At 36.0% G+C, this 27,257-nt stretch overlaps 6 protein-coding genes across 6 annotated transcripts; 4 read left to right on the forward strand and 2 right to left on the reverse strand.

The window, feature by feature from the left end:
* The first annotated feature begins 1,087 nt into the window (after positions 1–1,087).
* On the forward strand, positions 1,088–2,131 carry LOC108859309 (uncharacterized). Its single transcript, XM_018633200.2, has 2 exons — positions 1,088–1,348; positions 1,788–2,131. The coding sequence occupies exons 1-2, from the start codon at positions 1,103–1,105 to the stop codon at positions 1,980–1,982; spliced, it is 441 nt and encodes a 146-aa protein (XP_018488702.2). The 5' UTR covers positions 1,088–1,102; the 3' UTR covers positions 1,983–2,131.
* Positions 2,132–3,365: 1,234 nt separating this feature from the next.
* On the forward strand, positions 3,366–4,894 carry LOC108863361 (homoserine kinase). The gene has a single exon (XM_018637756.2). The coding sequence runs from the start codon at positions 3,499–3,501 to the stop codon at positions 4,609–4,611; it is 1,113 nt and encodes a 370-aa protein (XP_018493258.1). The 5' UTR covers positions 3,366–3,498; the 3' UTR covers positions 4,612–4,894.
* Positions 4,895–5,141: 247 nt separating this feature from the next.
* Positions 5,142–7,615, forward strand: LOC108863362 (mitochondrial phosphate carrier protein 1, mitochondrial). The gene is made up of 8 exons (XM_018637757.2): positions 5,142–5,281; positions 5,494–5,790; positions 5,898–6,044; positions 6,207–6,556; positions 6,648–6,691; positions 6,797–7,011; positions 7,105–7,229; positions 7,330–7,615. Exons 3-8 carry the CDS (start codon positions 5,904–5,906, stop codon positions 7,382–7,384), a joined length of 930 nt encoding a protein of 309 aa, XP_018493259.1. The 5' UTR covers positions 5,142–5,281; positions 5,494–5,790; positions 5,898–5,903; the 3' UTR covers positions 7,385–7,615.
* A 3,296-nt stretch (positions 7,616–10,911) lies between these two features.
* Positions 10,912–14,028, forward strand: LOC108862639 (calcium-dependent protein kinase 6). Its single transcript, XM_018636833.2, has 8 exons — positions 10,912–11,154; positions 11,396–12,184; positions 12,318–12,461; positions 12,586–12,738; positions 12,828–12,943; positions 13,029–13,196; positions 13,292–13,516; positions 13,617–14,028. Exons 2-8 carry the CDS (start codon positions 11,452–11,454, stop codon positions 13,725–13,727), a joined length of 1,650 nt encoding a protein of 549 aa, XP_018492335.1. The 5' UTR covers positions 10,912–11,154; positions 11,396–11,451; the 3' UTR covers positions 13,728–14,028.
* A 219-nt stretch (positions 14,029–14,247) lies between these two features.
* On the reverse strand, positions 14,248–16,818 carry LOC108862640 (damage-control phosphatase At2g17340). The gene is made up of 12 exons (XM_018636835.2): positions 16,591–16,818; positions 16,228–16,293; positions 16,076–16,142; positions 15,934–16,002; positions 15,717–15,857; positions 15,492–15,620; positions 15,334–15,420; positions 15,172–15,246; positions 15,020–15,097; positions 14,863–14,940; positions 14,708–14,770; positions 14,248–14,605 (listed from the first exon to the last, which is right to left on the reverse strand). Exons 1-12 carry the CDS (start codon positions 16,746–16,748, stop codon positions 14,525–14,527), a joined length of 1,092 nt encoding a protein of 363 aa, XP_018492337.1. The 5' UTR covers positions 16,749–16,818; the 3' UTR covers positions 14,248–14,524.
* Positions 16,819–17,593: 775 nt separating this feature from the next.
* Positions 17,594–18,458, reverse strand: LOC108859603 (uncharacterized). Its single transcript, XM_018633514.2, has 2 exons — positions 18,129–18,458; positions 17,594–18,032 (listed from the first exon to the last, which is right to left on the reverse strand). Exons 1-2 carry the CDS (start codon positions 18,306–18,308, stop codon positions 17,859–17,861), a joined length of 354 nt encoding a protein of 117 aa, XP_018489016.1. The 5' UTR covers positions 18,309–18,458; the 3' UTR covers positions 17,594–17,858.
* Between the last annotated feature and the right edge of the window lie 8,799 nt (positions 18,459–27,257).

Below are 27,257 nucleotides of genomic sequence, written 5' to 3' on the forward strand. Positions count from 1 at the left end.
AAATGTTTGTTGGTTTATATTTTAAATATTTATCATATAATAAGGTGTTGATGTACCACTACTTACACCAAATGTGATGGGAGATAATAAACAAACAACACGAATGGTTCAAACAGAAAAATCAATTCTGAGTAATTAAACAAACAAGCCTTTAAAACAGAAAAAGAGGAAAAAGGCAATATTGCTTACAACATAGAACCAGCACAATCAGTTAAGCAGCCAAAATAGTCATCAATTATCACAAGCAGATATGCTTTCTAAGAGTAGAGTATTGGAGACTAAGTTTCCCATATCTGTAGTTGGAATGTACACTAGATAATCTTTGTGTTTTTGAAGACAAGTCTAAAGCTTTCCTTTCTCTTTACTTTCTTGTATAATAAAGCTTTCTTATAAATTATTTCTATCTTTCTTAATAAATTCTTTGAGCATCCAATCTCCTTTGTTTGAGATTGTTATCATGGTATCAGTATGGTGAAAGCCCAACAGATGATTTCCTATATAAATAGTTGTCTACCTATGTAGCATATAAAAATGGTCTATCTTGCTGTAGTATGTCCGAAATGTTGGGTTTGGGCTGTTTCCGTTGGACCATTTTCCACCTACATCTCGAGAAGGGCTATTAGATGTCCCACATCTTTTAGATAATATATAAGTTAGATAGGTTTCCCACCTGCTAACGGTGTGTAAGACTTAGTCTATAATACAAAGTACATCACAATGCAGGTAATACGGTTTGCACTAGAGGAGTGTATACAATCGAACTGTGTAATCTATTTGCCTCGTTTGTGAATATGACGCATGATCATCACGCCTGTCCATCCAGCTAGGGCTTACACTCTTTTGAATAAATAAAGACGGAATGTAATCCGAGTTCCTAAAACACATTTCGACTTCTCTCTTTCAAGGTCTTTTTTTTCTTTCATGTCCAACCCTTCCTCATCCACTGGATATTAACGAACTCAAAGGTAGTGGCTCTTCTGTTCCGTTTAGTTTAGTTCTTTTGGGTCGACAAAGCGTAGTATTAGTGGGCCATTTAGAATCAAAGCCCAGAACCTGATAGGCCCACGAAGAAGCATAAAGCTTATTAAGTAGCTGACATGATATGGATGGTGGAAAATCGATTCCCATGGCGTCGCTTTGCTCTGCAAGGTTGTCGCCTGATGCTCTAGGGTTTATACCTCCGAAGAAGATGGCCTCTTCGATCCACGACTCGCGTTCGCGTGTCCATGGTTCTTCATCTCGCTATAGGATGGGTCGAAGAGCGAATAATAATAATCAGCTGCAAGTTGTGGCTATGGCACCCGAGGAAGAGAAGCTCACTCGTCGCAATCCTCTCGATTTCCCTATTGTAAGTTTCCCTTCAATTAGACGGTGATTGGGAATTAAAGAGGAGTTAGGGTTTAAAGTAAGCTTGCTATTGGTCCAACTGTTGTGCCACGGTTATGTCATTGCAAGATTTGAACAATTTGTATAATAAATGAGCTCACTGTTTGGTTATTTCTTTGTCTATCAAGTGTTAACAGTTTAAACTCATTTGTTCTGTGTTTGTTTATATTCATCATTTCGTTGCACTGCTCCCAGTTGTATGTATTATAGTGTTATGTGTATTCTTAGTTATAAGTATAAGGCCTCATCATTGTACATTCTTTCTCTCTAGTTTTGGTTATGAATACTTGAGAATCTACATGTACGTTTGAAGCATCTTCTTAGTGATTCGAGGATTTGTGCTTTTACATTCTCATAATAGAAGTGGACACTTGACTTGAAATGCATGCTTTCTTTGTTAGGAATGGGAGAGGCCTAAACCTGGGAGGAGGCCTGATATTTTCCCAAAGTTTAGCCCAATGAAGACACCATTGCCACCTCCCATGCCTTATGATCCTCCAGCAGAAGACGAAGAAGAAGAGGAAGAGAAGAAAGAAGAGGAAGAAGAGAACCCTGACCAAGAAGAAGAGGAACAACAACCTGAGAAGCAGCAATAGATTTTTTTTTTAATATAGTTTGCGAGAAAAAAGGTTGTAAACGTCGAGATCTAAGAGGCTTTCTGTTTCTGATTTTTTGTTTAGTTAGTTTTAAAATCTCGTACTGATGTACTATATTTCGCGTAATAATGTCAGTTTTGTCTCCATCATTCGCAAGTGTTTCGAACTTGTTTGTAACTTCGTACCTAAAATTAGTTTAGGTCACAAAACATTACACTATTCTAGAGAAAACATCACATATGCTAATTTGCTATTCAAGAGACATTGTTCATGGAAGCATGATCCTTGCTTGGCTAAGCCGTTGAGTTGATCTCAGTTTACTTTAATATCTAAGGCTGTAACTGGATGTTAATAAAAGGAATAAGTGGAATTAAATAAATTATAAGGATAAAATAAGATGAATAGAGTTTCACAGTGAGAAACCAAATCACGCAGGTCTCATTACTCACAGAATTGATAAAGAGATGAGAAACAAATTCACAGTAATCAGAAGGAAGGGGGATAAACAATATGAAGGAGGCATGGCGAAGTGGTTTAGTGTAAGATAGGAGAAGTTTGAGTCTTTTCTTGAGAGTCTTTTTCCAGTAGGAGTGAGTGCTGGCTATCTAGTAAGAGTGAGAGCTAGATAGAAGAGAAGAGGAGATGGAGGGTGGTTGTTTCTTTGGAGAGAGCCAGTAGGAGTGAGAGCTGGCTACCTAGTAGGAGTGAGAGCTAGGTAGAGAAGAAGAGGGGAAGGCATTGAAGTGGAAGATTTTTCGATTTTACAGTTATGAATTGTTTGGCCTTTCAAATTTTGTATAGAATTTCATAGGTTTGGATTCTAGTTTGTAAAGGTTTTTTCTTTTTGAATTCAATTTAACATTCAATTCAAAAAAAAAGAATTAAATAAATTATAATTGGTGGAATCTAATGGAATGGAATTAGTATTCCATTTGTTTTAGAACTATTTTTATGTGGAATGATTTTTCAAAAAAGTGTTGAATTTTTTTTTGGAATGGAAAAGAGTAATATGAAATGAAATGGAATATTCATTCCTTTTTTTCATTGCAACTGGTGAATATTTTGTGAAATGAAAAGGAATTAAGGATTTAGGAAGTTTCTATTCTAAAAAAACATTCTAGTTGCATCCTAAGGTATACGGATTGAACCGAACGAAATTAAACGGACTAAATTTTGGTTTTTGATTTATGTTTGGTTATTAGTTTAAACCGATTACAAATTTTCAAATTAATTTGGTCATAGTTTTTTTTTTAACTTTAAAAAAATTATTATATTACTCAGGCTTAAAATATGGTTTAGATAATTGAAATAGAATAACCAACAAAACAAAGAAATTGGTTCAGAAATTGATTAGTTCGTCTTTTTAAACTAATCAATATTTTTGAAATGAAAAATAACCACAATTGTCCGAAATCAACAAATCAAATTCATACCACTAGGTTAGGGCTTCTTCATCTCTCTCTCTAATAGCTTTGTGTTGCTCTCACTTACTTACTCTGTCTTCCTTCATCCATCAATGGCCACTCTCTCCTTCCACTCTCCATCCAAACCAACTTCCCATTTCCACCTCAAACCCAAACCATCCCCGCCGTTACTCGCCAAAGTCTCCCTCTTTCGATGCAGAGCCTCCGTACAAACCCTCGTCGCCGTCGAGCCGGAGCCCCTTTTCACCTCCGTCAACACTTTCGCGCCGGCGACCGTCGCTAACCTAGGCCCAGGCTTCGACTTCCTCGGATGCGCCGTCGACGGTCTCGGCGACCGCGTCACTCTCCGCGTCGACCCCTCCGTTCGCGCCGGCGAGGTCTCGATCTCGGAGATCACCGGAACCACGTCGAAGCTCAGCACCAACCCTCTCCGGAACTGCGCCGGAATCGCGGCCATCGCGACGATGAAGATGCTGGGGATAAGATCCGTCGGGCTGTCGTTGGATCTGCACAAGGGTCTTCCTTTAGGGAGCGGTCTAGGCTCGAGCGCAGCCAGCGCCGCCGCGGCCGCCGTGGCGGTTAACGAGATATTCGGGCGGAAGCTAGGGAGCGAGGAGCTGGTTTTAGCCGGTTTGGAGTCGGAAGCTAAAGTCTCCGGTTATCACGCCGATAACATAGCGCCGGCGATCATGGGAGGGTTCGTTCTGATAAGGAGCTACGAGCCGCTTGATCTGAAACCGCTGAGATTCCCTTCCGACAAAGATCTCTTCTTTGTCCTGGTGAGCCCCGAGTTCGAAGCTCCGACCAAGAAGATGAGAGCCGCGTTGCCTGCAGAGATTCCGATGGCTCACCATGTCTGGAACAGTAGCCAGGCGGCTGCTTTGGTGGCGGCGGTGCTGGAGGGAGACGCGGTGATGCTGGGGAAGGCTTTGTCGGCGGATAGAGTTGTGGAGCCGACGAGAGCTCCGTTGATCCCGGGGATGGAAGCTGTGAAGAAGGCGGCTTTGGAGGCCGGAGCGTTTGGATGCACGATCAGTGGAGCTGGACCGACGGCGGTTGCGGTGGTTGACGTGGAGGAGAGAGGTGAAGAGATTGGAGAGAAGATGGTGGAAGCTTTTATGAAAGTTGGGAACTTGAGATCTGTTGCTTCTGTGAAGAAGCTTGATAAGATTGGTGCGAGGCTTGTTAGTAGCATCTCCAGGTGATGTTTTGAGATTTTTCGTGGGACTTGAATAGATGATAATAAAGATCCCAAGATTGAATTTGTATCCACTCTAAAGAGAGAGAGAGAGAGAGAAGTATAGAGATGATTGTTTTCTGAGTACAAGGAACAATGTTCAGTCTCTTGTGGCAATGCCTTTGGTTTCTTCCGAGACTTTGATAGGGAGGGCATTGTAAAAATGTGGCTTCTTGGATGTTTTGAGGGATCGGATGTTCAATGATTTACAGGTTTGTGATTTCAAATAAAACTGCTACAGTTTTTGTGTATTTTGTTGAATTAATTGGTTTACCAGTTAACTCTTGGTTCTCGTTTCATCTGATCTGCAATTTTTATCTAGAAAAAGTTTTGAACTCGAATCTATTCTGTAAAATATGCAAAAGCAGACAGATGGCAGCACTTCAGATCTGCTCTAGGTCGCGGGTCATGGCGTTTAGTGACATTGTCACAATAAGGCGTGATCAATACAAGAGAGCTAGAAGACATGAGGGAAGTTTGATTTGCAACTGATTACTGATCAGTGAAGCACCAGCACACATCCAATAAGAGGAGAGGGAATCAGTTATATTGAACTAAGACGAAGATAGTAATACTGTATTATTTACGTTTATATAACAAAGGAAGCAACAGAGAGATGCTGTATTGATGTATTAAAGGTATGACTATTATCAAGCAATCTATACTTCACAAACAATATCTAAAAAATTGTGTTACAAAAAAAATAAAAATTCTAAAAGAATTTAAAATCCAATTGTGTGATTCTACTAATTAATCACTATAATCAAAGCTTATATAATAAGATTTCTGTAGAGCTATTAATGGTATCTTATTATTTTTGATCTTTGATTAATTGTCGTGATTAGTGCAGAGCTAAAAGGCCCATGGAAAGCCCAACTGGAGAGAGTGAGGAGTCGTAAAAATTCCGGCTAACAGTAAGCAACGAATCTATGCGCGCCGGCATGAAACCTAAATTGAAATCATCTTCTTTTTAACAAACAAAAAAAGAAAAAAAAAGTTTCGATTTTTCCGCCTAAACCCGTGTCCGAAAGCGTGGAACGTTCTTTTCTAAAATTAAAAACAGAGTGTTCTGTTTCCTTCTTGGCCTTGTCTTTGGGGTCCGTGAGACGTGGACAAAGGATCGCCATCAGACACAAGAACCCTCCACGTAAGCTCTTTTGATTTGTGACCCTCCTCTGTTTCTTCATTTCTAGGTTTTCCCGAGAAAACACCAAATAGCAACATTTTTTAATTGCACGATTTGGGGGTTTGTAGAAGAAGATGACAAGTGTCAAGAGGAAACTAGACGATGAACTGTCGTCTCCTTGGTTCTACACCGTTTGCACCATGGGAGGAATGCTCAGTGCCGGAACAACACATCTTGCTATCACTCCTCTTGATGTCCTCAAAGTCAACATGCAGGTTTTGTTTCCTTTCTCTGCTTCTTGATTTCTTGAAATGGGTCTTTAGTTAAAAATATGTAATCTTGTTTGTTACTTCTAGTTAAAGATTCAGTCTTGTGTGTGCTCAAATTGGATCTTCATGATTGAACAGTCATGACAGATCACTCTCTCTCTTTTGTAGGTGAATCCTGTGAAGTACAATAGCATTCCCTCAGGTTTCTCCACTCTCTTAAGAGAACATGGCCGTTCCTATCTCTGGAGAGGTTGGTCAGGGAAGCTCTTAGGCTATGGTGTCCAAGGCGGATGCAGATTCGGTCTCTACGAGTACTTCAAGACACTCTACACCAATGTCTTGCCTAACAACAACAGAACTTCCATTTATTTTCTCAGCAGCGCTTCTGCTCAGATATTCGCAGATATGGCCTTGTGTCCTTTTGAAGCCATTAAAGTTAGAGTTCAGACGCAGCCCATGTTTGCAAAAGGGTTGCTTGATGGGTTTCCACGAGTATATAGAAACGAAGGTCTTGCTGGGTAATAAGCCCTTCTCCTCAGAATCATTTTGCGTTTGTTTCTTTTTTTCTTTTTTTTTTGAGTCTTTATCTCTCTCTCTCTCCAAATGCAGCTTCCACAGGGGGCTTTTCCCGCTCTGGTGTCGCAATCTTCCATGTAATAATATTACACATTAGTTGTAGATTTGGTTTGTGTTTCTCTCTGCCAAAACCATATCTTGTTTTGATTATGTATGTATTGTCTCTCCTATGTTGGTTTCAGTTTCTATGGTGATGTTCTCAACGTTTGAGCAGTCGGTGGAGTTTATATATCAGAACATCATCCAGAAAAGGAAGCAAGATTGCTCCAAAGCTCAGCAACTCGGTGTCACATGTCTTGCTGGCTACACTGCTGGAGCCGTTGGTACAATCATCTCTAACCCCGCAGATGTGGTTGTTTCGTCTCTCTACAACAACAAAGCCAATAACGTGTTGCAGGTAGAGTAGACTCTGAACCAATCATTAATAAATCAATTTTGAAAATCCATTCCACCGTTGATTGACGTTGCTCACTGCTTGCTGAGATTTCAGGCTGTGAGGAACATTGGGTTTGTTGGTCTCTTCACTAGAAGTCTTCCTGTTCGAATCACCATCGTGGGGCCTGTCATAACCTTGCAATGGTTCTTTTATGACGCCATCAAAGTCTTGAGTGGATTGTAAGTAGTCTTCTCTCCAGATTTCCATATCGGAAGGAAAAAAAAATCCATATCTTTCAGCTCTGATTGACATCTAACCAGTGTGATTATACAAATGTAGCCCTACAAGTGGAGGAGTTGAGAAACCGGTGGATGCAACTAAGTTAGCAGTCTGAGGCTTAGAAGAGTAGATTTATAAGTATCTGTCAACATCAGAACCAGAAACTCAAATACATATTATTATGTAAGATTGTTATGCAAGTAGAGTACCACATCTTGCGAGTGTGTTGTGTAGCGATTCAAATGAGCGTTTTGATCTGTTTTTTTCTTCTTTTGCACTTGTTCAAACAGATGGATTTGGATTGTAAGTAAAAGGCCAATAATGATATTTTTTTGCGGTAAAACAACTAGGTGATGGTGTTAAATCAGACGAATATTTGCCTTATCCCTAAAAAGAAGAAACCACGAGACATGACGGAGTTCAGACCGATTAGCCTTTGCAATGTTAGCTACAAAATTATTTATAAGCTACTATGCAAGAGACTTAAGAGGATTCTTCCGCGACTGATCTCAGAGACACAATCGGTTTTTGTAGCAAAACGACTAATCACTGATAATATTCTTATAGCACAAGAGAGTTTTCACGCACTACGGACTAACAAAAGATGCAGAGAAGATTTTATGGCTATTAAAACAGATATGAGCAAAGCATATGATAGAGTGGAATGGAGCTTCATAGCAGCTTTGATGATAAAGATGGGTTTTGATGAAAGACTAATTGACCTCATTATGTGTTGTGTCACATCGGTCTCATATCAAGTCTTAGTCAACGGACAACCAAGAGGACGAATCTTCCCAAAGAGAGGCCTGAGACAAGGAGACTCTTTGTCACCCTTTTTGTTCATCCTATGCACGGAGGCATTGATCTCACTCCTTAACGGAGCAGAACTAGAGAAGAAAATTGTTGGGCTCCGCGTTGCTAGAGCAAGCCCGAGGATATCACACCTGCTTTTTGCAGATGATAGTCTTTTCTTCTGCAAGGCAGAATTAAGCCAATGCAAGGAGATCATAGACATCCTAGATATTTATGGAAAGGTATCTGGACAGAGAATAAACACGTCCAAATCTTCTATGTTCTTTGGCAACCGGGTGGAGGTGGCTTTGAAGAAAGATATAAAAGAGGTCCTAGGTTTTACCTCCGAAGGTGGCATGGGAATGTACCTCGGGTTACCTGAACAAATTTGCGGTTCGAAGATGAAAGTGTTTTCCTTTGTACAGGATCGACTTAATGGACGGGTCAATAATTGGTCATCGAGACTTCTCTCTAAAGGAGGAAAAGAAGTTCAGATAAAAGCGGTGGCTCAAGCGTCCTCGACATATGTCATGTCAAGCTATTTGCTCCCACAAGGCATCACCGATAAACTCAAGAGCACTACATCTAATTTCTGGTGGAGTTCAAAACAAAATAGCAGAGGTCTACATTGGATAGCATGGGATGAGATCTGTACTCCCAAAGATTTGGGAGGACTAGGTTTTCGAGATTTCCATGATTTCAATTTAGCACTTCTTGCAAAACAACTATGGCGGCTGATACACTACCCAGATTCTCTATTGGCGCGTGTTCTAAAAGGGAGATATTATAACAACTCCTCCCCTTTGACGACCGACGGACATACTCGTCTTCGTATGGTTGGCGTAGTATCATGGCAGCAAAACCTCTGCTCATATCGGGCATGCGAAAGACTATTGGAACAGGACGAGATACGAGGGTATGGAGTGATCCTTGGATCCCAGACACAGTGGCCCGACCACCAAGACCTGCCCAACACATAGTCTACAGATTACCCCAACTTCTTGTTCAGTCCTTTATTAGGAATGATACCAAGGAGTGGGATATACAACTTTTGCGAGATTTTTTCCATCCAGGAGATATCCCGTTGATACTTGGAATAAAACCATCTCATTCTTTTGCTATGGATGGGTATGCTTGGAACCACACAAAATCAGGAGTGTACACAGTCAAGTCGGGATACGATCTACTACAATCGACCAAAATGGATTTATGTACTGAGGTCCGAGAACCAAGCACCACGAGACTTAAAAGTCATGTATGGAAGATCAAGGCGCCAAGTAAGATACAACACTTCTTATGGCAGGCTATATCTGGTTGTGTGGCGACGGCAGAGAGGCTTACTTATAGACACTTGGGCACCGATAGGAGTTGTCCTAGATGTACTGGCCCAGAGGAGTCGATCAATCATCTTCTTTTTGAATGCCCCCCAGCCCTTCAGGTTTGGGCTTTATCGGACTATCCGTCCATTCCGGGTGACTTCCCGAGTAAATCTATTTACCAAAACATGAACTTTCTGTTTTGGGAGAGAAAAGAGGTGGCTCCTTCGAGACCATAATTCGATACCTTCCCATGGATCTGTTGGTACATTTGGAAGGCGAGGAACGACAAACTCTTCAATGGAAAAGTCGTCTCCCCGATGGATACTCTACAACATGCCTCCCTTGAAGCAGAATGCTGGAGGAAGGCAAATGAAAAGGAACAAACAGATGAGGATCAGGATGACCCTCCTACCACAGCGATAGAGACGCCTCCCGAGATACCCCGAATCCCTACATGCCAAATTGATGCATCATGGATCAATAATGGCAGTGTTAGTGGGCTAGGGTGGAGTCTTAAGGATCATATCGGAAATGAGATGTTTGGATTACGGGCTTGTACTAGAAGCCTCTCAGCGCTCCATGCTGAGATGGACGGTCTACTCTGGGCGATCTCATGTATGAGAGAGAGAAGGTTCACATCGATACGGTTCGAAACAGACTGTTCGAACCTAGTGGATATGACCACAAACCCGGAAGAATGGCCAACCTTTGCAACAGAGATCGACATGTTGCACCGACTACAGGATAACTTTGAGGATGTGACCCTTAGTCATATTCCTCGAAGTAGGAATGGTCGTGCGGATGCTTTGGCAAAGGAAGCTAGGATGAAAGGATACATATTTATCCATATAGATCAGACTCGGACAGACGGAGATGCTCCTCGGAGAATCAACTCGTCTAGACTCCACTTGATCTAGTACATTGGGCAGCCGACAAAAAAAAAAAAAGGTGATGGTGTTAATAGATGGTAGAAAAGCAAAAAAAAAAAAAGTGATGATGTTAATTCAAAATTTTATATAAAAGTTATGTATAATTTGACTTTTTAAGTTACAAAAAAATATTAAAAAAATAATTTGATTTCTATAATAAATGGAAAATAATTATCTGTAATAAAAAAACTGTAGTCTGAAACTAAATTTGTGGTCACGTGCGGAGACATGCGATCTTATACTCACTAGCCGACAATGACATGTCTCACGTCTTTGCCCCTTGTAAGAAAAATGATGATAATGCAAAAGGCAAAAAAATGTACAATCTTGATTGATGAACCAATCTGAAAAGTCAACAGAATAAGTCTTAATTTTCTCTCCAAATCAATTAGTCGTCAACTGTTTCATCCTGTTAATTGTTAATCAACTCTTAACCATATTCATCTAATAATAAATGTTGTTGTAATTAGCTAAAGTTAAGCACATCTCAACTCTAAAAAAGCTATGACGTTTGGCTTATAATCATTCTCTCAAAAACAAAAATTAACAATTTTAAATTCGCTACTTTGCAAGTTGCAACTATCATTAGACCAGTAAAAAGGAAATGATCAATTAATAATACGGATGAAGAAGGTGAGACGAAACAGCGTATAGGTGATGAGCACTAAGACCTTTCCTCGTCTGGCACCATCCTCTCTCCTTCATTTATAGATCTTTACAGTCTGATTAGATGATTCAACACATCTACTTACCCATTTCTTCTTCATCTCCCAGAAATATTAATCAGAATTCATAATCTTAAATCCTAATCCTCTGTTCCGGAAGCTCCCTGTTCTGCTATTCTGGTACAAGATCCTCTGTTTTTGTTATGTTTCTTTTATTACACATTCATCATTTATTGTTTGTTTGCTAATAAAGAAACGAGTTCTTAGGAGATCTTGTCTTTTTTTTTTCTTGATTAAATAACAAAAGATTATGATTTCTGAAGCTTGATCTGATATGGGGTTATCTGATTTCATTCGAAGTTCGATACTTTTCTAAACAGTTTGAGTTGAGGTTCTTGTCTGTTTCTTTCTCCATTGATAGTGTTCGTTGGATGAGGAGCAGAAGAAAGTGAAAGTTGTAAAATATATAAAAGTTTCATGGGCAATTCATGTCGTGGTTCTTTCAAGGACAGAGTCTACGAGGGGAATAACACTCGTCCCGAGGAGAATTCAAGAACCACCACCACCACCAACGTTTCCTCCGATCATTCTCCGACCGCAGAACCACAAGACTTCTCCAAAGAAGATTCCAAAAAGGACAATAACAACTATCCAGTTCCTGTAAAAGAACCTTTTGTACGGCGCAACATGGACAACCAAGCTCACTACGTTCTCGGCCACAAGACTCCCAACATCCGCGATCTATACACCTTGAGCCGCAAGTTAGGGCAAGGACAGTTCGGGACGACGTATCTTTGCACCGAGATCGCCACAGGCGTTGACTACGCTTGCAAATCTATATCCAAGAGGAAACTCATATCCAAGGAAGATGTTGAGGATGTTAGGAGGGAGATTCAGATAATGCACCATTTGGCGGGTCACAAGAACATTGTTACGATCAAAGGAGCTTACGAGGACCCTTTGTACGTTCACATTGTCATGGAGGTTTGTGCTGGTGGTGAGCTGTTCGATAGGATTATCCAGAGAGGGCATTACAGCGAGAGGAAAGCCGCTGAGTTGACCAAGATCATTGTCGGTGTTGTTGAGGCATGTCATTCTCTTGGTGTCATGCATAGAGACTTGAAGCCTGAGAATTTCTTGTTGGTTAATAAGGATGATGATTTCTCTCTCAAGGCCATTGATTTTGGTCTCTCTGTTTTCTTCAAACCAGGTAATGTGGTATCTTTGTTTAAGGCCATGTTTATTGGGGGATTCTTAGGGTGCGATTCTTATCGGAATATAAAAACCAGTCTCTTATAAATGTAGAGCCTAAATGTTTTTTTTTTTAAATTATATAAATTCAGGCCAAATATTCAAGGATGTTGTAGGAAGTCCATACTATGTTGCTCCAGAGGTTCTTCTAAAACATTATGGTCCAGAAGCTGATGTGTGGACTGCTGGTGTTATTCTCTATATTTTACTAAGTGGTGTCCCTCCCTTTTGGGCAGGTATAAAATGTGCTTCTCTTAATCTCATAATCTAGATTTTTTTTTTTGAATTAATGTTAAATAGAAATTAGATCACCATAAACTAGGTTTCCTTAAGTTTGGTTTTGTGTGTGTTTGGAATCAGAAACGCAGCAAGGAATATTTGATGCTGTCTTGAAAGGGTATGTCGACTTTGAGTCAGATCCCTGGCCTGTTATATCCGACAGTGCTAAAGATCTGATCAGCAAGATGTTATGCTCTCAACCCTCCGAACGCTTGACCGCTCATGAAGTCTTGCGTATGTATACTCATTTTGTAATAAGTGGTTAGATTTGTTCAGCAACCACACAACATTTTAAAACTATGTTGTATGTATTTTTTGTTCAGGACATCCATGGATCTGTGAGAACGGGGTTGCACCAGATAGGGCACTTGATCCGGCTGTTCTGTCTCGTCTCAAACAGTTTTCTGCAATGAATAAATTAAAGAAAATGGCTTTAAAGGTGAGTTTTGTATTTTTGGAGACTTCATCTTCCACATTCATATGAGCATGAACTCATATATATTTACATATTGTGGTTTAATCAGGTGATAGCTGAGAGCCTGTCAGAAGAAGAGATTGCGGGTTTAAGAGCAATGTTTGAGGCAATGGATACTGATAACAGCGGTGCAATCACTTTTGATGAACTCAAAGCTGGATTGAGAAGATATGGCTCTACTTTGAAAGACACTGAGATCCAAGATCTTATGGAAGCGGTAAGTAACAGTGGGCATCCTATTTTCATTTTTTCCGGTATTATTATAGACAGACAATGACCATCTTTGTTGTGTTGTTGTTGTTGTATCCTTAGGCTGATGTTGACAACAGTGGTACAATTGACTACAGCGAGTTTATTGCAGCGACGATCCACCTGAATAAACTAGACAGAGAAGAGCATCTTGTCTCTGCGTTTCAGTACTTTGATAAAGACGGAAGTGGTTACATCACCATCGATGAGCTGCAACAATCTTGCGTTGAGCATGGGATGACCGATGTTTTTCTTGAAGATGTAATCAAAGAAGTCGATCAAGACAATGTAAAAAATATCTTTGCTTCTTCTTCTTGACATGTTTTTTTTTTTGACCGATGTGTTTGTCTCATTCCCAAGCTGATTATGTTGTTTCTTATTGTTACAGGATGGACGGATTGACTATGGAGAATTTGTTGCCATGATGCAAAAGGGAAATGCTGGTGTTGGGAGACGAACAATGAAAAATAGCCTAAACATCAGCATGAGAGATGTATAGGAACTTACACGATACATATCAGAGTCGTTGGAACCATTTGCTCCGGGTGAGGCTGCAAACGTTTGCAATCACAGAGAAGTCTGAAGAGAAGATTGGATTCATAGGTGCAAGACAGCTGGCTGAATCCCTTGAAGGTTTGAGTTTAAAATGTAAAAGAAAAACAACTGTTTCATCAGTAGCTGTGAGGACTGTTTCTATTGTCTCTCTGTTTTGTTTGTAACAATTGTTAAAAGTTTGGTGAGCTTTGTTTCATCTTTGTTGTTTAAAGCTTTGACCCTCTTTTGGGTTTTTGAGAGATCAATCATCTTCCATTAGATAACAAGTGTGATTTCTAATGCATACTTCTAAATGTTATGACACGACAACGAGACTAATATAAAGTATAAACACTTTGCTTCAAGCCGAGGTCTATCTTTTCATTTGTTATAGCCGAATACAAAACATATATACCTATGAACACACAAACACATGACATGTATGAAAAGAGCAATAATTAAATGATGTGGAATGTGGAATATGATGAGCTAATAAGTCTCAATAATGTCATCAAAGTGATGTCTTGGAACCAAAGTTCAGGTTGTTCGAAACAGATCAATCATACGTTGGTCCCAATATGGTAGATTGGAACGTGACAGTGAAACGGGAAACCCATGTGCTCCGCTCCCACCGGTTAATAATCTACTATAGCATATTATACTCTTCACAGTTCCCACTAGATGCATTGAGTTATTTTAAATAAAAAATAATAATCACTGTTGGGGAGAAGTCAGACAGAGAGAAGATCACTGAGATAAAAATTAACTCTGAACTTCATTGTATTTGAAAACACAGTCATAAAGCCTCCCTCCAAGAAACTCTGCTACTTCAATATGCTTCACCTGCATAATAACAAAAGGACGCAACATGATCGTAAGGAGGAAAAGAAGCAAGAACACACTTTCACATTTCTTTTCACTAGTGGAACATAGTAAAACTATTACCATTCCGATCTTGAGAGAATCACACTTGAACTGAGCATAAAGGTTAGTCTCAATACCGCGACCCTGATCATCAGAACAGCCAACAAAGCCAAGACTATTATAAATTAATACTTGTTCAATTGTGCTTCACTTTCACACTATAAGTTGGGACTTACCATGCCTTCTATAATGACCAAGTCTGCATCAGCTGAAATGTCAGCAAGCTCCTGTGATACTCTTGACAGATCTATAACCTGAAACGTATTTTCAAGAAAAGAGAATGTAAATGAATAAAACCCACTTCTCCTGTTCTAGGAGCTTCTAAAGTCTTACCGCTAAGTCGTTCCCTGAATTCGCAATCACAAGTTTCGAAGTATCAACGCCTATAAGTTGGCCATCCTCATCCTTCAACTGGTACAAAATCATGACTGATAAATCAGAGTTACCTTCTTTTAAAGTATCAAGAATCACTTCATTGGATTTACCTGTGACAAAATCTCTGTAAGCTCAGTGTACGTTACATCGTTGATAGCTGGCAGATCGTTAGCAGCCAGCACCACCTTCAAACGGGGGAGAGATGAAGATATAACACAGTTTTAGAATGATACTCTTGCATCAATAAGTCAAAAGAATGAACAATAAATAACCTGCATTCCTCGACGAAGCATCTCTCTTGCAAACGGCAGTATACCCAAAATGATGTCTGCCCCAGAGTTGTCAACAAAAATCACTGCCTGTCATGGAAAAAAAAACAATGGAGTTTGTCAAGCGGTCTCAATCTCTCAAGTATGAACAAAGGAGCGACCTTCTTCCAGCGGTTCTTGAACCAGTTGGCTTGGAAGCTATCCAAGTCATCAATGACCCATGGCCGTGGAACCAAGTTCTGAGAGCTAGCCAAGAAAGATATACCATCTCTTGAAAACACCTCAGCAAGCTTTACAAAAAGAAAGACAGGAGCCCGTTGGTGGTGACGATGTAACGCTTCTTGTAAGAGAAACCGGCGTTTGTACAAGAAAAGAGGTATTTTTACCTGCGCAGAGCCAAGATCGAAGATGTTACCAGCAAACATCCCTCTCACCAAATTTTCTAAACGTTCTCCTTCATCTTCAATAGCATCACTCAGACTGACAACTTCAGGAAAGAGAGATATAGCCTTTGCATTCTCTTCATCCTATTGAATATGAGCTCATTAGAGAGTATAAGAGAACTGGTGCTGTCTGAAAACCTCAAGAGCTCTTATATCATACCTTCACTTTCTTGAATATGTCCATGAATCCTAACTCTCTTAGCATGTTCTCACGAGCTCTGCCGAGACTCTGTAAACAAATCATAATCTCATCACTACACAGTGCAGTGATGGTGCAATTCAAGGGGCCCTTCTTGACTTACAACGCCATCTGGTGGACCCCCATGGCTCTCTGGATCTTTCTTCCAATCTTCTAGAATTCCCCCATATCTTTACATATTCAGAGTAATATTGATATATTAAAGAAAGGCATAAACACTATCTCTGCCTAGCATACACACTAAGAACATTGTACCTTTCTGCAAATTTTTGAGCTCTTGCAGGAGCATCTGGAACCGTTGTATCACTTTCTGCACGTTTCCTGCAAATGAAACAGCTTTAGAAGATTGAGATCCATTGGGATTTTCTGATTCCTACTATAAGCTTTCAGAAGCAACCCTATCGTTTCCTCCCCCATGTTACTAAAAGTCAAAACCCAGGATAAGTCAACGCTACAACTATTCTCAGACTTCTTGATATAATGAGGCTAAAGAAAAGCAATTCTTGACAACAACAAAACCAGAGTGATCTGACTCGATGAACATGAATAATAATCACTGGCTAACAAAAAGGATTCTATAAATTAAAAAAGAGGAAGAGAGAGAGAGAGAGAAGGAACTTGAAAGAAGGGATGGAGTTGGCGAAGACGTTGATCCACGAGATCTCGGTGGGAGTGGCTATCTTGGGATTGTCACAAGGGAATCTGTAAGGAATGGTGCAGGCTCTGTAGTTTACTTCTATTGGCTTCGGTATTAGCGGAAACGGTACCATCTCCATCCTCTGCGAGTCTGTGATCTTCACACGACTAAATGTCTTTTATGTCTGACGACGGTAGACTGCTATCTTCACCACCACACGATTAAAATGTCTTTTATGTCTGGTGTCTTCTGCTTCTGTTTTTTTTTTTGTATTTAAATCAGATAGGAGTCAAGTTCCAGACTTTTGTGGTGTTTTGTTTCCACAACGAGAACAGACAGAGGTCAAGAAGTGAAGTAGTTACGGTTTTTTTTTTGGGCTTCAGAGACATGGAAACACTGACACGAGGTATCTCTCTGGCCAATCCAAGTGCTTAAATGGGAGTGGAAGAAGATGCACATGCATCCCTTATGTTATTGATTTCAGACAAGATATTCGCTTAGGCAAACTTTTTGGAAAGTGGCAAGTGTTGTTCGATATTAGTTCACTGTGACCGAGCAAAACGTCCATGTGAAATTGTTACTTGTAGGGGGTAACTGTTGCAGTGAGCCAGTGAATATATATTGATAGTTCTGATTGAAAAGCAAAGGTTAAATCAATGTCGATACCATATCTATGCTTGGCTATAAGCTGGAGTTCTTGTTCCCTGCAGCTATCTACTGATGCCCTCTTGGATTCAGGAGAAACCTCTTCAGTAAATTCTTCTGAAGCAAAAGCTCAAGCATGTAGAAAACATCCATACGGCATAAACAAGTTCCATTATACAGGAGAGGAGTTCACAATTGAAAATCAGCTGGAAACTTGTCATATGACTACTACACACCTTGACAAGCAAAAAGAGTGTGGCTAAAGTAGTCACCGATCAACATCCAATCCTTGAATAGACAGACCAGTACGTTTAGATTCATAGCAAAGATAGGATGTGCAAAACTAAAGGAAGGCAGACATATATTTCCTTGAGAGAGATACCATGTCGGACCAAATTTGTCTGCCGGTCCAGTAAATCTAACAAGACCACAAAAGAATTCATCTTCCAAGAACATACTATCTCCAAACCAACATTGAGCCCTAAATGTTCTCCATTTTGTGTTCCACTAGAAAGGCCCTAAGTAAAAGAGAGTACAATGTACCACAAGACACATGAATCAAACAAACCCTAAGCAGAAAACCATAGAAGTCGGGTTTGTTAAGTCATTTCTTGGCCTTGGAGAATCTAAGGCAGCGATACTTCTCACCACTCACAGTAATCTCCAGAGCCCCGTCTTGATTATCCTGATTCGACGCCGTCCCCATGAGAACGCTCTTCTCCTTCTCCAGATTCTCTCTTTCCATCTTCAACCTAGCTTCCTGTCTAGCAATCTCCGTCTATATAATTCCCAAAAAAAATTAGCATCCCCCAACAGTTGAATTTCTTTTCAAAACCCTAACAATTTTTCAAAATTGGAGAAAATGATTCCATACCTCGCGGCGAGAGAGCTCGGCTTTCCAGGCGGCTTCTCGCTCAGCGACTTCGCGCTCGCGCTCCTCGATGTAGCTCTGCATCTCCCTCTCCTTCATGATCCGATCTTGTATGTCGGCGTCCAGAGCTTGCTTTAGCTCCTCCACGAACTTATCCACCACTAATTTAATCCTCAGAGACATTCTTATCGTTCAGAAACTAACAATCTATTCCTTTCTCGGACCGACTAACGATTTTTCAGTATGCTGATTACGCCGGCGATTCACCGGCGGCGAGAGTACTGATGGATTCCGATCCTTTCTCGTGGAGCTTGTGGAGGAGAGAGACGTTCACGATTGGTAGTGTGTATATTTGGGCTCACCTTATTAGGGGCCTGCATAACTTCACACACTTGTGGCATGAGGATTTTTGAATTATTATTTCTTTTGGCAAAGAATTTTATTTTATTACAAAATCCGTATTTTATTTCAAGTAGAAATTACAGAATCAGTAAATATAAGATAAAATTATTATATCTATATATATATATATATATATATGTAAAGAATGATTTTTTTATCTTATCATGATGTCACCTCATCAAGAGTTTGTATAAAATATTTACATCCAAAAGTAAAGTTTTAAAATTTAATGATTATTCTAACAAAACAAATTATTGTTTAAACTAAAATTACTAACAAAAAATTTAATAGCCCGTATTTTTTTAATAAAATACTTTATTTTCAAGACAAACAAAACTTTAACATAATTTTTATTAATAAATAATAATATTTTGAAAATACATATTTAATTTGAAAACATAAACTTTTTTTTAAAAAGAACAGGAAGAGAATATTAAAAAATAATGAAAATAAAATAATATTTACGTTATTTTTTCACGTAATATCAAAATTTAAACCAATAATATTTTTTTTTAAAAATGAATTCCACAAAAAACTAAATTAATAAATTCTGATCTGCAAGTGTAAGTTTAAACTAAAAAGGGATAAAACCAAAAACCAATAGTTAACACATAATCAAAATAAATATTTATTAATATTAATTTGGAAAACAAAAATAACTATATGTAAAATATATAAATAAACAAATTCGTAAAAACTAAATAATATAAATTGAGTTTAGTAAAAACTTTAGTCAACAAATAGTGACTTAAATAAAATTAAAAATATAAATATAAATTTTTAGAACAAGTAGAAAAATATAAGAAAAATAAATTCCTTTAAAATATCTTTTCATGTAAATCTTACGAATTTTGTTTCTTTTTTTTTAATCACAAACTCAAACAAAAATAAAATTAAAAATAAAATAATGTAAACCACAACTAAAAAGGATATTTTTTTCATTGTTAATAGCATAATTTGTAGTTGTTTATTTGATTGGGTTTTAGAAAAGAGAAAAACAAACCGAAGAAATTTGAAAGAAAGAGAACAACGGTCAAATATTAAAAGATTATAAGTATTAAATGTTAGATTTTAAAATAAAAATAAATAATCAATAAGTAAATAAAAGGTTAATTGTTTTATTTGTCAAATAAAAAAAATGGTAACTAAAATTTTAGTGAGAGATTAGAGAAAGATGAAATGAGAAATGATGAGAAATGGAGTGTTTTTGGTTAGATAGTGAATTTGTGTTCTCTTATTTATATAGAGAGTAATTTCTCATAAATGAATAACGATAAAAAAAAAGAATCAAATAACTTAGGGACACTTGAAAACTAGAAAAATGAAAAAAGGAAATAAGTATTTATTAACGGCTAGGAAAAAAAGAAATAACTAATAATTAACAAAGGATATTCTTTTGTCGTCAAAAAAGGACCGGGTCATCAAAAAAGGAAATATACCTATCGCCAAACAATATCAAATTCTTAAGAGAGTGAAAAAAGGAAGTAGCGCGGGTCCTATCTTATCTTGCAAGATCAGTAACTCTATATAATCCCACTAAGTTTCCTAACGAAATAAACTTTACAAACACTCTTCTCTCTCGTAGGCAAAAGCAATCCCGAGACTTAGGGTTTCTGCTTCTTCTTCTTTACATCACTGTTCGTCTGTTCGATTTCATTTTCTCTCTGTCTCAAATCCGAAAACTAGGGTTTAGCAATGCCGACAGCAACAAGTCCGGGTCGTGATCCGCTGTACTTGTCCTCTTCGTCCCCATCAAAATCTGATCGTGCGGCAGTAATAAAGATTAGGTTTGCGGATATAATTGTCAAGTCGAGTAGTAACAAGTCTGAGGCTATGATGAATATCAGAAGGGAGAAGCAGATTCTACAGAGGAGGCAACGTCAAGAGAAAGCAAGGGTCCAAGCAAGGATAAAGATCAGACAAGAAGCAAGACTTGCGGTATTGAAGGTGGAAGAAGAGGAAGAAGCAAGATCAGACCGTGAGTTGGAACATCCCTTGTCTGCCGAAAAAGAACTCTTATATATCATTGGCGGCTCCCGTAAGGCAAGAGATTGATCTTTGCTTAAACAGTTTGGGTTGGTTTTAAAAACTGGTATTGACGATGATCTTCTTGATGATCTTGAGGAAGGTGAAATATTTTAGTGTCCTAGTATCATAGTAAAGTTTGCATATAAACACTATTAATCAGTGATGATGATCCTGAGGAAGGTGAAGAGTTTAGTGTAGTATATTTTGTCTTGTTGTTCTCTGTGTATGATTTAGGAAACATGGCTACACTTTTTAAGTGGAAGATCCTGTAGAATTTTTTTATGGTTAACGGGTCTTTGATTCTCTATAAAATCTTGAGCTTTAGTTGTCTTCAAACTGATGATGATGATGAGCTTCTTGAGGAAAGTGAAATCGTTTTCAGTAGTATCCTGATAGTTAGAAATCGAGTCTTAGTAAAACTTGTGTATAAAAAAACGGTTTTAAAGAATGTAAGATTTTAGTCGTTCAGAAAAAAAAAGAATGTAAGATTGAGAAATACATGATAGTATGGAATTTTGCTTAATGACTAATTGCTCTTTGTTTCTTTATAAACATCAAAAAAAAATCTGAGTTTTGGTTTTGATTACAATTGCAGATAGGGTTTCAATCTTTTCAATCCTCTGTCCTGTATACAGAGCCAACAAGTTTTATTTCTCTTTTTCGTTTTCTTGATTGCTTTCACACTCGTTAAAATCCATTCAAAGATCCTACTACTTCAGATGAGATGTTGCTTTGGTTGTGCTAAGCTTTTCAGATTCTCTTTAAGGCAAATTAGTCAAGTCATCTCTTTAAACCTTTTTGACCACTCAATTGATTCTCTTTCTGATTTAGGATGGATTGACCAGGTTTTGAACTTTGAAGTGACCAAGCTTCCTTCTCTTCACAGCAAAACAAACGCACAGAAACAAGGCTCTGTTTCCAACAACAGTAACAAGGCATTACGCTTCATGTTTTCTTATAGCTGATTGATCTTAGTCAAATAGAAGATCCAAGGCTAGGCTTTCCATCAACCTACAAAAATCAGATGTATCAACATAATTGTGTATACTTCTGTTAAGTGTCAGAATGAATTTCTAACAGTTTAAGAAGATTTATATGGTAACCTCTGGTAGTATGGTTGTTTCTTTTAGTGATAGTCGCAGGTTGATGCCCATGGAAGCTTCATTGTGCAAAGGCTAGTCTTATTTTCAAATAGCAGAATATCTAATTTCTCTCAGTGTAGTCGACATCAGAGTACATCGCCCTGGATCCTGAGAAAAGGTAAATTCCATAAGGATTGTATTGATGAAACGTGTTGATTACTGAAGGATCAGTTGAGGTGGATGCCAAGAAAGAGGCTAGTTTGATGAGTTTTCATGTTTGGGTTCTAGTTGTCCAACTTATAGATTTATGTTTCTCGGGATATTTTCAATTTTCGCTAGCCTTTATATTTCAGTTTGGTATTTTCAATATAAATCATATATATCTATAGAGAAAAAAAAGAAGCAGCCTCACACTTCTGCATAATATATCATTCTTAAGGTCAGGCATTAGCTCAAGATTTGGTTATTGAATATATTAAGTTGAGATTAGAATAAGTTGCACATTAGCTCACTTGATTAGAGTGTCATTCTAGGGTCACTTCTGCATAATATATCATTCTTGTCTAAGCTCAAAACCACATATTGACAAGAAACTATGAATTTTATTGTCCAGAACATCATGGTCCAATGGTAAGGACGGACTCCTTCCTGCATCTAGGTTGCGAGTTCGAACCATGTTACAAGGAACTAAGTCATGATTTCCGGACACTAACACGGATATGGGTCAATGCTTTAGGACCCATTTGTATATCCGGAGAGAGAGTCTATCCGTCGGCTGTACCTCTCCTTAGAGATTAGTCTAGACCCTTCCATAGGTCCGGGATACTCTCATGTTAATAAAAAAAAAACTATGAATTTTCTTTGTTTTATTTACTCAAATTTATAAAATTTCCAAAAGACACTTTATAATTTCAAATATGAAGTTTTTAGCTCTCCAAAAAGAATTCAAAACTTCAAATTTGAAGTTTTGAGTAGTGAAATTTCAAATATAGAATGAACTTTTATTCAAAATTTTAAATTTGAAGTTTTATATTTTTATTTGCATTTTGATCCTTATAATTATATATTACATTTATAATTCTTAAATATTTTCCTGTTCAATCTTTTTAATCCTTAAAATTTTTATCTCATAAATATTTCGAATTAGCTTTTATAATTTAGAATTTTACACATAAAATTAAATAAAAACTTCAAAATAAGAGTTAAAATTTTTGTAAACTATATTTAGAAAACAACAATATTACAAAAACAATATTAACAAATGCACTAATTGATTATATGGGACTATTGCAAAGAGAGTTTTATAGGATAATTTGGTATTTTACTTGTAATTTAGTATTTAGTTATGTATTTGTATGTAAAATTCTATAATTTAATGTAACATTTTATTAATTAATATTTATATATGTGCTATTTATTTATAAAGTTTTATGAATTTAAATTAATTAAGACAAATATAATGACTATAATATAAAATATAAGTACTTTTAAAGTTAGGTTTGAAATTTTGCTTTTGGAAAATAATATCTTTAAACTTCAAATACAAAATTTTACGAACTTCAAAATATAATGTCTTTTGGAGATGCTCTTAGAGTTTCTATTTTTTTTTTTTTGAAATGTGTTTCCACAAAATTTATTGCACTTGCATTAATTGATCCCAAAAACTTCATCAATTGATCCTAAAAACTATTTAATTATAATATTATAATATTTGAATAAAATTATCAATTTCATTTTTACTGTATAAAAACATTTTGACATTTTATGAATATTTTGGATACCATTGCTAGTATGATTTTTTGCCATCTAGTGTCGTTTTCCAATATTTGTTTCAACTATTGGGATTCTTGTCATTTTAAAATTTATTAAAACTGTTTAAACCAAAAAAATCGTTATTTCTATAGACAATTCCACTCTTACTAAATGGATTTAACATTTTCAGAAATAATACATAAAATAATGGTGAACTATAAGTATTTATCTAATCTAATCTGAGAATGAAGAATTTAAATTTAAAATTATAAAAATACGGCGATTTAAAAATTTCAAGATAATTTGTTTTATATGAATAACATTACTATTGCATGTTTCATAATTTAATAGGTATTATTAAATTAAATTGTAAACTGCTTCATAGCTGGAATGTAATCGGATTACATACTCTGGAAATGTATATATGTAATGAATGTGATGAAATCCAATGAAAAAATGATTCTTAATTTTTATTCTAAAACTAATTTAAGTATTAAATTAAACTACAAGTTATAAATAAGAAGATTAATATAGGTAAAAGTAATTTACTTTTCATTATTAGTGTCACATGGTGAACAACAATTTCGATTACATTAAGATTTCATAAAACATTATTTTGGAGGAAGATGAGGACGAGGACATATAGCATCACATGAAGTTTTGTCTTCCCAACATTTGCGATTTGGTCCTGGACAGCACCAACAATCCCTTTTAAATATTCCAGAACAACTACCCCTAACGCAATTTGATGTTATGACTATGTTTGAATCCTCTATTCCTCTAACATTCATCTTTGCACCTTCACATATAATCATACATCAACCAAACATGAACGACGAAAAAATAAGAAACATTTTGAGAAAAAAATGGAAATAGAACAAAGATATATAAATAATAAAAATGATAATTATACTTACACTGATGTAAAGCAAAGAAAGAGAGGATGAACATGAATATCAAGGATGCATGTAGTTTCATGGTTTTGATGTCTTAAACAATCTTGTGATGCGCTTGATTTTATATTCTTGTTCTTATTTATACAAAATCGAATATTTAAGATAAAGAAAGTATGTTGTGACACCAAATAATTTTAAAGAGGTAATATATTTAACCATTAATTATCATATTGACTAGAATATTTTTTTTCTTTACCTAACATATGTGTATATATATTTTCTTGTTATAGATTATTTAGAAAATCTTGATCTCTCTCTCTCTCTATATATATATTTAATATAGATTCGACAAGAGTCAAAGAGTTGAATATTAGGAACATTACTAAACCAAATAAGTCTGATTGACCATGCAATCTTTAAATATACTAATTTTATGGCGAGTTAAATTTTTTATATTAATAGTAGATCTTATTGTATTACATTCAGAGCAGCTAGATCCTGGATGCATGCAGGGTTTTAAATTAAATATTTTAGAGGCCAAAATATTTTTAGTATTCTACGGTAGTCTACTCTAGTGGTTTTTACCAGATTTTCCCGTATTAAATATTTTAGAGGCCAAAACATTATTTAAGCGTAGTTAATTAATTAATAAATATTTGAAGATAAAACAGTCTTTTAATATGACATAAATATATTTTAAATTATCTATTTTGTTGGCTTTAGTTTTAGTGATTATTAAAGAATAAATATTAAAAATGGTTATTAAATTTTATTACTCATTATGTTACAATAATACAATTTAATAATTATCTAGATTTTGTTTTGATTTTATTGTAATTGTGTTACATAATTCTTTCTCTTTTAATTTTAAGCTATTAAAAAGATCTTTGAAATATGCAAGAAACTAAAAATGTCTATTTTCTATGAAAAAATTCTCAAAGCCATCTAAAAGTCTACTTTTCATGGCTTTAAAATAAACAATCATTTACTGTATTAATAATTTCCTTAAAATATAACATAAATATTGAGTTTCTTATATTAAAAAAATATATAAAAATTTAAAGACTAATTTATAAATAAAAGCATTACTATAAAATAAAGGAAAATATCAAAATATAAAGGGAAATATTTTCTAATGGCACATTATTTTGAAGAGAAAATTATGTATGGTTAGAAATGTTTTCTCTTATATTTTAATCTCTTTCTCAAAATAAAAGATCATTGAAAATGATGTTAGAGCATCAACAGCATATGGATTCTTACGACAACTTTAACGGTTAAAGAACCCAAAAGAGATTCTAAGCTATTTAATATTACTACTTTATGTACACATAAATTGTGTTGTTAACTTATTTTTTTCTTTAAGAAATGACAAGTTTACTAATACTCTCTAAAACGGTTCTTGCCATAGTAAAATAGGAACGAGCTATTATTAAATTGTGTAGAGTCATCAAGTGGACTGCACATTTTCTCTTTTTACCCACTTTTTGATTAATTATTAAACTGCAGAGATATTTTTTTTTAGAAACTGCCGTCGTACATGGCTAAAAAGAATATATAGCCATTATTATATTAGTATTTTCATTCTCTTTAGTTTTGTATTTATTTTAATTTGTTATACCAATTTTTTTGTCAACAATTTGTTATACCAATTAAAGAGAGACACTTTTTTTTTTTTTTTGAAAAAAAGCATTGAAAAGAGAGACACTTGCCACCATAGTCTTTGAAGAATTTTTCAGAGTATTTTTCTGAGCGACTACTCCCAGCTTTCTTACATTTTTTCTCTTTGGCATTATTTCATTAGTTTTTTTTGGTAGGAAGAAACTCCCACTGCTGAGATACTCTTATAAGAACTTGATAAGAATTTGCTAATTTATTGAACAAGAACACTGATTACAATCTCCATATCTTAGGGTTTATTGAAAAACCCTATATCTCAAATACATCATCACAAAATGCATAAAGATTCTGTTACAAACGATCATCTATTTATACTATGTGAGATACTCTCTCCCGTTTTACAAGTTTAACCGAATCTTTCACTACAAAATAATGTCTATTTTACATCATTTATTTTATATTTTTGCATTAGTTATAAGTGATGCAAAATAATTTTGCATCATTTATGTAAGTGACTCTGAAAGTGGTGATGCAAATAATTTGTATCAATTCATTAATAATTGATGTAAATTTATTAAATATTTGCATCAACTATATAACTGATGTCAATATATATCAATTGTGATAAATGATGTTAACATTTACATCAACTTTTATAAACGATGTTACTATTATATCAATTAAAATAATTGATACGAATTATTATGTCCTTTATTAATAAATAATTTTAATTTTTTCTAAAATAATTTTAAAATTATATTACTTGAAATATTCGATTTAAAATATTAATTTATGCATTTTTAACTGATACAGAATTATTATAACAATTGTGAAATATTTTATTGACTTCTGAAAAATGTATATTAATACATACAAAATAATTAATTAATTAGGAAAATTCAAATCTGAAGTAAAATTAATGTACATAAAAAAATAACACAATTCATCCATGGTACAAACTTACAAGGCATAAATAAACAAAAAGGTTCGAAACAATATTGCAAAATTAATCATTATTCAGTTTCAAAGAAAAAAAACTAATCATTATTTACATCTTCATGAACACTGCTTGTCTTTCTTCATGGACTTCCACGACTTGCCAACTAATTAAGTTCAACGTCTTGTGTCAACATGCAATCAGAAAGCCAAAATCAAACCTGAACAAAATCAACATATCCATAATAGCTTTAACATAAGAAACGGAAGAGATAGTGGAATCAGAGAGGATAATCATAGAGATTTTCTTGTTTCTCGCCTGATAATAACATTGGTGGTGACTAAGATTGTAAATTCTTCCGCCGATGACTCGAATGCCACAGTTCACTACAGCCATAAGTCAATGAATTTGCTCA

Source organism: Raphanus sativus, chromosome 5 (genome assembly GCF_000801105.2).
Source record: "Raphanus sativus cultivar WK10039 chromosome 5, ASM80110v3, whole genome shotgun sequence".
NCBI classification, from domain to species: Eukaryota; Viridiplantae; Streptophyta; class Magnoliopsida; order Brassicales; family Brassicaceae; genus Raphanus; species Raphanus sativus.